This window comes from Plectropomus leopardus, chromosome 4, assembly GCF_026936395.1.
Source record: "Plectropomus leopardus strain MGB_pleo_1.0 chromosome 4, ASM2693639v1, whole genome shotgun sequence".
Taxonomy (NCBI): Eukaryota; Metazoa; Chordata; class Actinopteri; order Perciformes; family Serranidae; genus Plectropomus; species Plectropomus leopardus.
In genome coordinates, this window is record NC_142179.1 from 5,024,867 (window position 1) to 5,039,373 (window position 14,507).

At 36.9% G+C, this 14,507-nt stretch overlaps 1 protein-coding gene across 4 annotated transcripts in view; it reads right to left on the reverse strand.

Moving 5' to 3' along the window:
* slc39a14 (solute carrier family 39 member 14) overlaps positions 1-14,507 on the reverse strand; it is a 37,315-nt gene that overhangs the window by 4,744 nt on the left and 18,064 nt on the right. For 2 of the 4 annotated variants that reach the window (XM_088076354.1, XM_088076355.1), the window contains exons 4-8: positions 13,902-14,079; positions 7,425-7,594; positions 4,425-4,547; positions 1,180-1,353; positions 83-317 (exon numbers count right to left, since the gene is read on the reverse strand). In XM_088076354.1, coding sequence (XP_087932480.1) covers positions 83-317; positions 1,180-1,353; positions 4,425-4,547; positions 7,425-7,594; positions 13,902-14,079 — 880 coding nt within the window. Of the gene's footprint in view, positions 1-82; positions 318-1,179; positions 1,354-4,424; positions 4,548-7,424; positions 7,595-9,198; positions 12,723-13,901; positions 14,080-14,507 lie in introns of those variants that run through there. The other 2 variants (XM_088076356.1, XM_088076357.1) reach the window with 2 other exon arrangements.

Below are 14,507 nucleotides of genomic sequence, written 5' to 3' on the forward strand. Positions count from 1 at the left end.
AAAAAGACAAGTAAATTTACCAGGTGAGACTTGCAGCCCAGTGGACGTTCAAGGAGACGGCGATTAGCAGCCGCCGACTCACCGAGCTCGTGGGGGAACTCCTCACACAGGATGGCCACGGAGGTGCTGATGCCCTGGAAGACGGAGGCGGTGAAGGAGGCGCCAATAGCCAAGCCGTCGATAAAGTTGTGCAGGCCGTCGCTCAGTGTGATCATCCAGGCCAGCGTGCCGATGTCAGAGTAGTTAGTCCCCTTCAGCCAGTAGCAGCCACCGCCGCTGCTGCCGGACCGCCCCCCGCTGTCTGGGCTCTGGGAGTCCTGGAAAAAACAGAGCGTGGGACACCCGTTAGAGGTTGGGCTTGCAACTAATGATTATTTTATTGTTGATTAATCTGTCAATCATTTTTCAGACTAATAGATTAATTGTTTGATGCATAAAATTTATTAATAAAGTGGCAATTCAACAATAAACACATAATTTCAGGTACCATTTATCATGACTTTTGGATAAATTACCAGATGCATCTTAAAGGTCCAGTGTGTAGGATATATGGAGCATCCAGAAAAGTTAAATTATATTATTAACTGCCACTAAATCTGATACGCTGTACCTTTAAAGCAGTTGCTTCTAAACTTTGTGCCTATCGCTCACCACAGGCTGAATACATCTATGAAATATGAGCGGTTCAACCAAAGAGAGTGTCTTTTTTTGGTTAACCTCTCAGCTTGTGTCATAGGAATAAGTGTTAGAAGCCTATAGATATAAAACTATAAGTATTTAATATTATATAATATATAATATTTTTTAAATAAATGTTATATAAAATATAATATTCATTTAAAAGGGGGAATAATCTGGCAAGAAAAAATATGAGACTAAAAACATTATTTTTATTTTCCTATCTTAAAAAAGGGTAATTTTTACATTACATTCTATATTATTGTTACATTTTTCATTACTAATTATTATTATTATAATTCTTTTTATTTTAAGACTGTAACATCCCCTCTTGTGTCCTAAAGAAACTGGTTTTCCGTCCTCATTCTCAAAGATGAAATTCCAATTACTAAGAAAAAAAAATGCAGGGAATCGTGTCCCATTGTGAAAAATAACCACAAAACAATAACAACCAAACAAATGAGGGTCTTTTTCTCCTCCATCATCTGCCCCCGACCTTACCTGTGGTGTCTGTGCAGGACTGAGCATGAGCTCGCCCTCCCCTGCGTCCACCTTTCCCAGAGCCAGGCTGCTGGCTTCTCCGTTGTGCTGCAGCTTCTCCTTCTCGCCCTCCTCCACATCCCCGTCGGGCGTCGAGTAACGATCTGCGCCGGGGTAATGACTGTGACCGTGGCTCTGAGGAGCGGAGAGAAAACACACATTGTGATCAATACACAATATATTATTCATAAGTAATATAAATAATAGATTTGACGGATGCATCACTGCTGGAAATTTCCCCTCCTGCCAAACAGAATAACCTTGAACTTTGCTAAAGACGCTTCATAACGTAACCTGACATCTCAGTCAACAGAGTCTCCTCTGAGTACAACAATAAAAAATTAAACCTCTCCCCAAACTGTGTAAAGTTGACACTGATGCATTTGGAGCTGTTAATTGGTTTTTTTCTAGCAGTCAAACAAAAAAGCTGACAGCAGCACTGTTTGGTGCAAATCTGGGTCAAAGAGCTTCTGTAATTGGATCAGCAGGTCGATGTGTTAATTAGGTTGGCTGCACCATATGGCTCAGAGAGCGCTGTAACCAGCAGGTGGAGCAAATGCCTCACATTCACCCCCCTACTGTACATCCACTGCTGCTTTTTCTGAATGAAATCAGCATCAATTGAAAGGCTATGAACGCCTACAGCTTGTAATTTCAGCAAAGCTAAGTTTAAAATCTGATTTAAAAGTAAATTTCAAAAGCTGAAACAGTGCTGTGCTTGTAACAACCAGTCAGCTGTTAAAGCAACTGCCTCACACACTGCTTCTGCACAAGGCGAAATATTCAGGAAAGGCACAGCTGCCAGGTGGCTAAAAGCCAAAATCAAGACTCACTGGAAGAGTACGCAGTTTATTCTAAATAAAGAACTTTGACATACAAATGCAAACTAATCACGCCACAGTCTGAATGAATACTTCATGAAGAGAAAGGGAAAAGAAATACAGCTGTAGAAGAAAGCTATGAAGTAAAATGAAAAACAGCATCCTTAATAGATGCATGGATTCAACACTAGACATTAGAAAGAAACTATGATTAACACCACGGGGCTGTTTGCGTCTGTGCACCAATCAAGATGCACTTACAGTTTACATCCATGTCTGTGAAAATATGGATGCCTCACACACCGCCATAAATCACTTAAATTTAAAAAAACAAATGAAAAATAATTAAAACTTTATCAGAAATCAATACAAAAAACAAACAAACAAAAAAAAGCCCTAAAAATCACCATAGAAAATCAATTGGAAAAATTCACTAAAAATAAAACAAGAAATCATGGTGAAAATCTTTTTTTTTTTAAACTATCAATAAAAACAATAAAGAATTAATAAAAATTTTAAGAAATAAAAATGTTAACAAAGGTAAATAAAAATGTAAGACTTGATTAATTAATAATTGCTCATTTTAATCTAATCATAGTGTGTGTGTATATGTATATGTATGCTTGCCACCTGATTCTAATCAGTTCATGTTTGTGCCAAATTTGAGGAAATTCTCTCAAGGCCAATATGATATTGTGTTCATTCATAAATGAGTTGAATAATTAAGCATTAATAATGAATTTAAAATAATTTTAACTGTGATTTATATTATTTATTTAAATATGAAATGATTTTAATTAATTCATAATGCTGATGTATTTGAGCATAAATAATTTACAAATGTTGATAAAGTAATAAAATCATGCAATCCTGCATGAAAATGTTATGTTGTCTCTCTATTTTTTGAATATTAAATTAATGGTGTAAAAATGAAAAGTGAAAAATCTCTGTTTAAAGTCTTACATTAATTTATTTGTCCATCCTACCATCGTTGCCTTGTGCAACGAATTAAAGTTAAACTTTTTTGATCTTAGTTCGCCATGCAGACCATCAGTGAAGTGTGCAAAACACTCATCCAATTTTTAAATAAATTATTCTTCAAAACCAAATATCTCCACTGTGGCAAACAAGAATACTCAGTTGACTTTTGACAAATGCCTTTTCAACACAAAACATGAACAGCTGATCAAACGTTGAGGTGAATTCCACAACGTAAGAATACGTTTCACATTTTCCCATCTACTACAATATTTACAGTAAGTAACTTCCGTATATCGGGTTCAGACACATTCCCCAATGGTAAACTCGTAAGGGCAGTGCTGTGAACTTGAATAGTGAACACCTGTGGCCCTTATGTCCCGTCAAACAGGTTATACTTCTCACTGATAGACAGTAAAAGTAGGAACAATATAAATGGTGTGTCATGATGGCACTCGAGCAAATAAGGAACTGAGAAATTGTTTAGATGCCTGATAACAAAGCAACAACATGTTTTAGTTTGTTTACTTGAATAAGGACTGGAGGACAAATGAATAAAAAAAATCTATTTGCAATAGCCGTCACTTACATGCATGCATCCACACATCCATGCGTTCACACACACAGCTTGTCACCTGTCCGATGATGCCTCCCTACGGTAACCGCTTCATGAGTTTTGAAAGAGGATGTGGCAACGAAAGTGTGTGTACGTCAGTCCATCTGTCACTGTCTTTCTACAGAGCCATGCCCCCCCGCAAAGTGTTCTCTTTCAGCAACAGCAAAAAGTCCTATTCATTAGAGTGAAATATAAATGATAGCCTCTATTATTATAACAAAATTGGATGTAAAACATTAGAAATAATTTCTAAATACTTACCGAGAGCCATGACATGTACAGTGGGTCTTATACTAAATTTATATATAATTTAAGTACATATAAATATATACTATACCAAACTTTACTAAAAATAAATAAGCAAAATAATCAAAAATTAATCTAATTTTTTAAATTGAAAATCCATTAAAAAACAAAAAAATAAAAAATAAAAAATCAATTTCTACCAAAAAGATATTTAAAAATGTGAATAAAAAAAAATAAATCTATTTAAACATAAAACAAAATTAAACAATAAATCATAATAAAAATCCTTTAAAGAAAAAAAACACAATAAATTACTTTTTTTTTTTTTAAAAAAGAAAAAAGCAAACTGAAAAATAAAATAAATTGAATAAAGATTTAATTTTCATAACCGCTTATTTACAAAAAGAAAAAATTAAAGTGATTATTATGGGTTTGAGCACCGACTTTATGTCTTATTTGATCTTGAGCTGAAACTTCCATTTCAACTAATCAAAGTGTTCATAAAACAATATATATCACATGATTTTTGCTATGCATTTACTCACCCCATTTTTCTGTTTTAGCAGTACTCTGAGGACCTTTTCAGTGAAGAAGAAAAGGTAAAAGCCTCCAAACACCACGGCAGATTTGGACACGTAGAAGTCCACCATGGGGTCAAAACCAAAGGCCTAAAATTCAGTGAAAGAAAACAGTGTTATTACATTATTACTGCCTGATGTCAGTCAATGTGCACATTTTTTTTATAAAATGACATGTTAATTAGAAAAAACTGTCAAGTGTAATTTTTGCTGGTTTTTGAGAGCGAGCGGTTGGCTGAATTGCTTGTCTTGAACTCTAAGTGGGTCTTGGCTGCGGAATCAGCTGTCTGAAGTTTCAAGAGTAAAAAACATTTTACGCCTGTTTATATTGACTGTCAGGGTCAGCTGATGAACAATTACATCAACTAGAGTTTACATCCTTTTCAGATACTGCAGAGAGATTTCAAAGCAGCCTCCAATCTGAGCGACAGCTTGAATTATGTATGTAACTGTCTCACCCATAAATCAAACCGCTCTCAGCTCTGAGGTTTAAAAATGATCTTTTTTTAGTATTTATCCCAGCTGAACTGATGCAATGAATTACACAACAGCTGTAAACCTGCCCATGATGGGTGTGCACACCGTCTAGACAGCATTTAATAACATATAAACAAATTTCGTATTTGTGGGTTGTGTCATCCTGACAGTCGGCTCTGACTTTGAACTTTAGTGTGTCGCCATGAACAAGGGCCTCCTTCACACAACTTATTAACCTTTTTAAACCTGAAAAGACATCAGTTTTTCTTGTGCTGCATACAGATGCCTTTCAAAAGGATTTAAATCTTTAAAACTTGAGCGAAAAGATTTAGTTCTCTTCAAAAACATGGGAAAAGTCAAGAAGCAAATTGCAAGAAGTTGGTATAAGATGAAAAGAAAACCTGAAAACAATTTTAAAAAAGGAGAGAGAGAAGAAAAAAAATCAAAAAGTATCCAAAAAAATTGAAAAATGTCTATACTTATGATTTTTATAATACTATATTCAAAATATGTAACAGAATATATATCATTTTTAAATGTGTGCTAAGTTTAAGGTTATTTTTTGTAACTTATTACTAATTTGTTTTTAATCTTGGGGTAATTCCTTTATAAGTTGAGAAACCTTAAGTGATTAGAAATATTGTAGGTATATTTAGACAGAAGCTACATGTCTTCTGTAGACACTACAGCTATATTTACTTTAAATCAGGTTTCTAACGATTAACGGTAACTTATGTAAGACTTTACACAAACAAAGTAATACTTGACTGCAGCATCATGAATCACCAATACACTTAAAAGGTGTGAGGATATAATATTCTGGTATTTTGAAATGTATTGCATTATAAAGACGTGTTTCTAAAATTTTGGCAATGAAAACTAAACATAACAACCACAATGTTGGGTTTTATTGCAGGACTGTTTTACGCTGCATTAGTTTGAGCTATTTATAAACTGGCAATTGAGTGTGTATTGCTATTAAAAATTAAAGGAGCTGTATGCGACATGTAGATCATTAATAAAGCAGCACTTTTTGCTTTGTAAAGATAAATTGGAGTAATTGTGTCCTGAGCAGAGACTGAAGTCATTCTCCCTCTGTGCGTGTTTTGATTAAGAGCTGCACCAATTAACCAATTAGTTTTTAACCGTCAAATTAATCGCCAACTAATTTGATAATGGCACAATGGATCTGAGCAATTTTTAAAAGAAAAAAAAAGTTAATATTCTCTTCTTTCAGCTTCTCAAATTTGAATAATTTGTCATTACTTTCCTCCTCTATACACGGCAGACTGAATATCTTTGAGCTCGGGACAAAACAAGACATTTGAGGACGTCATCTTGGGCTTTGGAAAACACTGATCGACATTCACCTCCATTTTCTGACATTTTATAGACCAAACTCATCAATTAATCGCGGAATAATCGACAGGCAAAACGAAAAAAAAAAGAAGTCTTGAAAACCTGATTATTGCTGACAATGGGACAGCACTGTCGCAGAATGGTAGCGCCGACTCTCTGGTTCCCCCAGTTATCGGTGTAGGCTCTGTCAGCACTGTCAGTGTTAACTCAGTTTATGGAGTTAGCACCGGCTCAACCACCTCTACGTTAAAAACTGTGTGCAAACCAAACGGCTACTTGCACAGCTAAAATATGAAGCCAACATGGAAGATCCTAAACTGCAGTTCCTCTAATGGTCACTTGAGGCTGGCTCCAAAGGTGAGTCAATCCCCACAGACCCGAATGTTGAAATGTCCAATTTAACAGTGTTAAATTGTCTCTAAAGCTTATTTAAACATTCATGACAACTGCACAGGGGGCAAATTTTTATATAACTCATCTGTTTTCATTTCATTAAGGCTTCAAGTTGCAGATAGTACAGCTCTAAAGTAAGACCCACCCTCTCGCCCAATATGGTCACACCTGGATCCAAAAAAACCCTAACAAGATGGCGACGGCTGAAATGCCAAACTCGAAGCATCAAAACACGAGTCTGGTGATGTCACAGTAGCTACGTCCATCATTTTACAGTCTACGTTGCAGACTATCTCGTCCAAGACTCTAAATCATAGTTATGCTCTGAATGTAGCATACAGCTTCTTTTAAATAACACACATACTTATATCATGACTGATTATATTCCACTCTTTGCTGCGTATTCTCCAAAAACTGCTTTTGTAGGGAGCAGCCCTAGAAAAACAGATATTTTGTAGATGTTGATTTTTTTTAAATATATAATATGAAATGAAGTGAGTAGAGTGGCTATGACAATTCACCCATTTCATGATTTCAACCTTTCTTTTTGTAATTACGGTGGGGATTTTTCTCATTGCTCAGTTCAGTTTATGCTGCTAATTTGAACACAGCACTCTATGGCGAGTTATTATACACAACAATAAGTCATCCTACTCATCATCTTCCCTCGACACTGCGTAGCAACCTTGCTCTGTGAAGGAGCTGCAGCTAAGTGAGTCACGACAGCATCGACACTACCTCTGGGATGAGCTGAAACAGGGCGTTGGAGTACAGCGTGCCAATGGCCAGGGCTATGAAGTAGAGCAGCAGGCGCTTGTAAAAGGTTTTCTTCATGAAGGGCACCACGCTCGCCCCAACCAGCGAGCACAGAGAGATCAGTGTCACACACAGGATCCCATAACCCCACACTGATCAACGAGACAGGAGGCAGAGGAAACAAGGGAAGAAACAGATAGAGGTAGTTAGTTTTGGACTGATTTGTTTCAGGTTAATCACCAGGTTGAGGAACAAAAAAATAGAGATCACCAACCAGTTAACTCCCTGAAAAGAAAGGAAGAATTGAATGAATCAACCTGAGAAAAAAGAGATTTTAAAGACACCTTTTTCCCCCACAGCTGCATTTGTTCACTGAAAACAGATCAACAGAAGTGACACCACCTTTCATTTGCATTGCAGGATAATCACCCTTTGAAGCAGTCCTTAAACCCCATGCATTTTGATAGAGAGAGGAAGTAAAGTAAAAATTACAGTTTACTTGTGCACAAACCCCACACATTTTCATGGACAAAACTTCTTTTTCATGACTGTTCAAGGACCTATGATAAAGGTTTTCCCTGCCCTTCTGGCCCTGGATTTTTAGAAACTTATCAAATTTAGACATAACTTCAGATAACTGGTACAAGTGAAGGGAGAGGTGGGGAGAAAATGAATAAATGTAAATGATAGCTAAGGACAAGACTGTATGTAGAATTATCAACAAAATATATACATATTTGTTTATCTAAGATTATGTTACAAAACTATTATGTTTGAGGACTTTTTGTTTGTTTTTTACTTTCGTTTTTTTGGCTTATTTTTAGTTAATTTTCAATTAATTTTTACTAATTTGTTGCAATTTTTTGGCCAATTTCTACTTATAGGTTGCTGATTACTCTCTTCACATTTTTTAAAGAAATCAAGCCGATTTGCTCAGATTTCAAAGGATAATAATTCAATGACTTTTGCTCATCACTTTTGCAGGCCTGGAATACCTGACTGGGAAATTCAATGACTTTTTCAGGTTTTCCATGAACGTGGAAACCCTGAAACACACACATTTTTGTCCTAATCCACTCAGGTGCATCTGTGCAACTGTCCTAACCTCAGGGTACACACCAGCTATCACTGCAGACACAAAAGGGGGGCAAATTAACTTTAAATAGCCCTGCAGTGGCAGAAGGAGCACTGCTAACAAGGGGTCACATTTCAACTTGAAGGACGCGCCCCATTTCTCCAGGATTGTCTTACACAAACTTAAATGTATGAATCCTAAAGCCAACAAACAGATCGTGTGAATCACCGCCACAAAGTCTGTCGTGCACATGCTGCTGTGGCAGAGCTGAGCTATCGCTCCCTCAAACCTTGCAGAATAAAAACCTCACAGCTGGCCTAGATCTCAAAGCCACAAAAGGTGCAGACAGAGATGCAAACATACAGTGCACACAAACAGAAAAGTGCTGCCAGATGATTGGTGATGCAGTGAGGGAAACCAAAAAGATTTCCACTGTGTCTATTAGAGCCCGAGAAAACCACAGAGAGCACAAAGGCAGGAAGGAGAGGAAACCGATATGACCACAGGAAAAAGGAGCGCTTGGCCAAAGGTGCACTATTTTGTAATCAGCCGTGTGGCACTACAGTGAGGGGATTTCAACTTTTATTATTTTTAAAGGATTAAACAAAAAAAAAAAAAGTTTACTGGGGTGTGAAAAAAGTGTAAACCAAAGATAGAAACATGGATGGATGGATGGCAAACCTCTGGCAGGAGCTGCAGGATGGCATTGGAGTACAGCGTGCCAACGGCAAGAGCGATGAAAAAGATGAGCACGTATTTCATAAAGCGTGTCTTCATCAGGGGTATGATGAAGACTCCGGTGAGAGCGAAGGCATTGATCACTGTCACACTCAGGAAAGAAAAGCCCCACACTGGAGGTTTGAGTGACAGCAAGGTTGGATGGAGAAGGAAGTTGTAACATTAAAATGTGCAGTATCACAGCTGTAAAGTCCTCTTGAACTCTGAATCAACAAAAAAGCTGCATATTCTTGCATCAAATCTACATGTCATTTTGGATAATAAAAGGTTACATTACACAACATTTAAGTTTATATAACTCAACTTCTCAAACACGAAATATCATTTTATCTAAAGGTGATGTCGAGACTCAGAGGTATGTGACTCAATGGTTCTCAAATGACGGTGTGGTGCCCTGCCCAAAAAAATTGAAAGATAAATCTGCAATGGCACAAGGAAAAAAAAAAACAAATATTTGTTACACAACTTATATATGTATTACTGACCTAATTTTTTCTTCTCAATTTTTTAATAAATTGTGAAATACTGGTTAGTTTCGCCTCTTTTTGCCCCTAAAAATGATTCAAATGAAACAATTTAGGAAAGAAACATCACTCTTTTGTTTAACTAGTCACAAGTCAGACACATGCATCATGTGACAGATACTGCTTTCCTTATTAGGGTTAAAAGCCAAAAAGGTGGAGAAACACTGCCTTAAATGATACCTGTGGAAGGAATAAGGTTTGTGGACATCAGTTTTTCCTTCATGCATTTTGTCTGAGGCTTCAACAACTGTAAAATTTATGGGAAGGAAAAGTTAAATGCAGAGAGCTTTAAGGTCTTCTTCTGTGGTGTGAGATAACAATCTTAATTCTGAGAAAGGAAACGAAAACTCAACATGATAGTTGGTGGTGTAGGCAGAAGCAGACTTCTTCATTGGATGAAGGTACAACTTAAGTCTGGAGGAAAATAAGCACTTAATCGTGTAGAAAAAAGGCACAAAAATGGAAAAAGAAGCATAAAATGAAGATCTAATTGTTATTCAACAAATTATGTGACAAAATATATACTGAGACAAATTAAACGTTTGCTTCAACATTGAAATTGCTATCACAATATGTCCCTTGATTCTTAGCTTCTGATTGATTCAATCAGTGGTTTCTGAAATTTACGAGATTGTCGACTTAGCTGAGATCATTAAGTGAAGTAGAGACATAGACCTGTGTGTCATCTGTATAGCAGTGAAAACAGATTCACTGTTGGCCATTGAAAGAACCTCATGGCAGGATGTAGAGACAGAAAAAAACGGGGCCCAGGACTGAATCTTGGGGCACGCCAAATGAAATATCACAACCACAACTCCCCAAAGGAAAGAAAAGTAGTCACTAAGTTGGAAAGGGACCGAAAAGTATTCATGTTGCAAGCATCTAGAGTGCTTTTCTTCAAAATAGATCACACCAACACAGTTTTGAGGTCCACTGAAAAAAAAGGTTGATTATGTGCAAAAGTTTTGCTGACAAGGAGTCAAACACCAACTTGAGCAGCTGCCAGGCGTTGTGTCAAGGGGGAAAAACGAAAATGTGTAAGTCCAGAGAAAACCAGAGATACACTGCCAAATGTTGTAATTTACATAACTTGATAGTGTTTTGCTGAAGGGGGGGCACTGTTTAGATGAAGAGAAGTCTAAACATCCACACATACTAACCACATTGTTTTGTTACAAAGCTGGTTGTAAATCGGTGGACCATCCCTTTAAGAGAGGTTACTTCTAAATCAGCACTAACAGCATTAAAACAGGTAAAAGGTGCTGGCTGACGGAGGGATAGATTTGACTTCAGTGTGACCATCGATTTGTTTTAATAGTACATCTTATCTGATTTGAGTTATCTAACCTCTGAAACACATGACATATTTAGATAATGAGAAAAAAAAATCAGGATATTCAAGTCGGTGAGATCTGCAGCAGAGGTGAATTTCCATGGCATCCGCCTCCCCGCTGCTGGCAGATCTCCACAGCCTAGGCAAAGCAAAACAACTCTCAAGCCAAAATAAGCTGTCTGCAAGGGCAAGTGTGAGGCAAGCTGAGGGCATATGAGTGGATGATAAGAGAAAACAAATTTGTCAGTGGAGAGGGAAAGATAGAGAGCTCCGAGCCATTAAACCTCCTCCTCTACCGGCTAAAGGATGCCATAAACTGGGTCAAAAGCATCTGACTTATGGCACAATGTAATCACTTAAAAACACAATATGAGGCTTATCCACGATTATCACATTCATGTTGAAAGCTGTTTTTTTTTTTTAGTGGAAACTTATAAAGTACTGTGAAGAGTCTTGAAGCATTACTGCTTTCAGACATCAATTGTGCTGCAGCACTGAGGGGCAAAACATCACACAAGTTGACCAAAATCTCCAAGTCTGTCATTAGAAAGCCACATACTGCAATCCCAATTTAGCCTCTACTCAACAAGAACTTAAAGGTTTGTTAAATTGGATGGAGATGCCAAAATGGTTTCTAGGACTCTCAAGGACATCCTAATGGGTGTGTACAGCCTGCAGTCTGTATGGAGTTACAGTGAGTCAGCAGCGAAGGTAAGAGGAGCACTTTGTTGTTGGAACGGCTTCCTGTCTGACTGTCTTTACCTGGATGAGATCTCTGCTACATACTTGATGTGCTGACTGAGGCAGGATCGTGGAGAATAGAAGGATGTGTTGGCGTAAAAGCCAAACGAAGAAATACAATCTGAGCCTTGGCTATCTGTGCCTGCTTATTTTGGCTTTCATCTCCTTTGGGGACATCATGATATTACTGTCTCCAGGCAACAGAACACACACATTTTGGAGCTCAGATCTGGAGAAGAAATGTGTTTTCAAGGTCTCGCTGCGTTGAGCTGAATATACAGTTGTAAGAAATAAGGAAAAAAACTTGTAATGGAGTAAGACATTGACAGATGAAGTAGTCACTGTAGAAGGAGCAAATGAGTTTAAATATTCATGAGACATAAAAAGAAGCTGTAAACGGAAAAACAGCAAACAGCTAAGTCTGACCAAAAGACAACAAAAATGGCATCAGTGTCAAAATGTACTTAATTCTTAATATTCATCGAACATACAATAGAGGTACAGTTAAAGGATAAGGCTGCTGATACTCAATATTTTTGTGATTGTTCACAAATCCCATGTAAAGACCAAAACCAACACAGCTAAAGGCAAGTGAGATTTACCCCTTTGAAACCTGGATCGACATCATGTTTTTTGTGCTGCATTTAAACCCCTGAAACCTGAGAACATTTGTTTTATTTATGTTGAAAACATGGAAAATAATAATGCAATGGGCAACTTTGCAGAAAATGATCCACAAATTGCAAGAAATTAGTAGAATTAGATTTTTGATTTTTTTAATGCTAGGGGAAAAATGCCCAGAAAGCTACAGATCTAATTATCACAATCGTATATTCAAAATTATGTCACAGAATTATTGTATTTTTAAGCAATTTAAGCAACAATGAAGAAATAAAATAAAATAAAATAAAATAAAATAAAATAAAATAAAATAAAATAAAATAAAATAAAATAAGCATAATTTGGCCCAAGTGTTTATTGTAGCATTATTATATGTGCAGGAGATGAAAGTAGAACAGAACTGGGAAATACCTGACACATGTTGGCCAGTTTCCTTGGCGATTTTTTGTTTCTCATACTGCATGTGGGACTTCACTGCCTTGATTTTGCCAAGTTTTATAAAAGTTTTGCATAAAATACAACATATGCATAGCCTTGTACCAGCTCGAGCCATGCCACAAAATCTTGCTTAAATAGCCAAATATCATTGAATTTGCACTTTCTCATGTTGTCCACGCTACCTGGACAGCTAACTAGCAGCATCCCAATCAGTGTTGTTGTTTCAGATCTCCTAATCTATGTGACATTAATGTAAGAGGCGTTTGTTTTTTTGTTGTTTTTTTTTTAATAGTTGTTACCAATTATATTGAGATCTCACAATGCAACATCAGACAAAGAAAGATTAAAAAAATCACCATGTATTTGCATTTTTAAGACTTTTGAAAGACTAATTCAAGACATGTTAATACCAATTAGTAACATATTTTTAAATTATTAAATTCAATGCCTGTAAAGGCCCAGCAACAACATGTTACTCCATCTCCCCTGCTTCCCTGCCCTCTTTGCACTTCTCAGTGCCAAGCCAACTGGTTCCCAATCAAGCCTTTAATCTTGTTAATATATACTCTCATTTAACGAAAAAAAAACATTTTGCAAATAGAAATAAATCTCAAATTTTTTGGGGACCATCTTCAGCTGGTGTACAAATGAGCATTTACAGCAACAGGACAGCGCATATGGCAGCAGGGTGGATGTGTTTTTGGACTGTTTTGCAAAATTGTTGGAGTTTCATGGCACAGACAATTAACCTTTATCAGAATTTAGCTACACAAACCGCTTCTTAAAAGGATCAACTCAGCATTTGTTTTGGTCTTTTCATTGAATTTGCAGAGGTTAAGTAAAATTTCTTAAATAACAAGACTTATCCTTTAAATGAATATAAATTAACTTGATGTGAATTGGAGGGAATTTATAAATTACTTAAGTGATGACAAGACAGACAAACAGCTAACACTTTTTTTAATAATCAGTAACAAGTCAGTGCTCACCTTCAGCGTCTGTCGGCCTGGTGGGGGGGTCACTGCTTAAGTCCTCCTCTTTCAGTGCCCTGCAGGTGCCGGCATCCAACTGCTGCAGCATGGTGGGGCAGAGCTCCCGTAAGCCCTGCCCATCCAGCCGCGACTGCTCGCTGATGCTGTAAACGGCCAGCGTGTCTGCAGGCAAACACTGAAAATGAAAACATATCAGTCAGTCTAAAAAGAAGTGTACGTTTCAGTTTAAAACATTGAGTCAACCAGGATGTTTTCAGAGGTAGATCAGGCGTTTTTAATTATAGCCAGAAAAAAGGCAAACGGGCTCACCTTTGAGTGAAAAAAAGCTTTGGTCGCAGCACCAAAAATTGTCTGTTTGCAGTTTCTCAAATGTGAGAATTCACTACTTATCTCTGTTTTCTGTATTTTAAGTTGAATATCTTCTGGTCTTGGTTTGTTGGTTGGACAAAATTAGACAGGTGAACACCTAAAAAAATTATAATATTCATATAATCCAAAAATGAAAAGAATTTTTATTCACTGCCCTTAACCAACTACCAGATAAATATATAACATGTTGTCTGCTTTAGGTGCCTTAATACTGATTTTCACCAATTCTACATA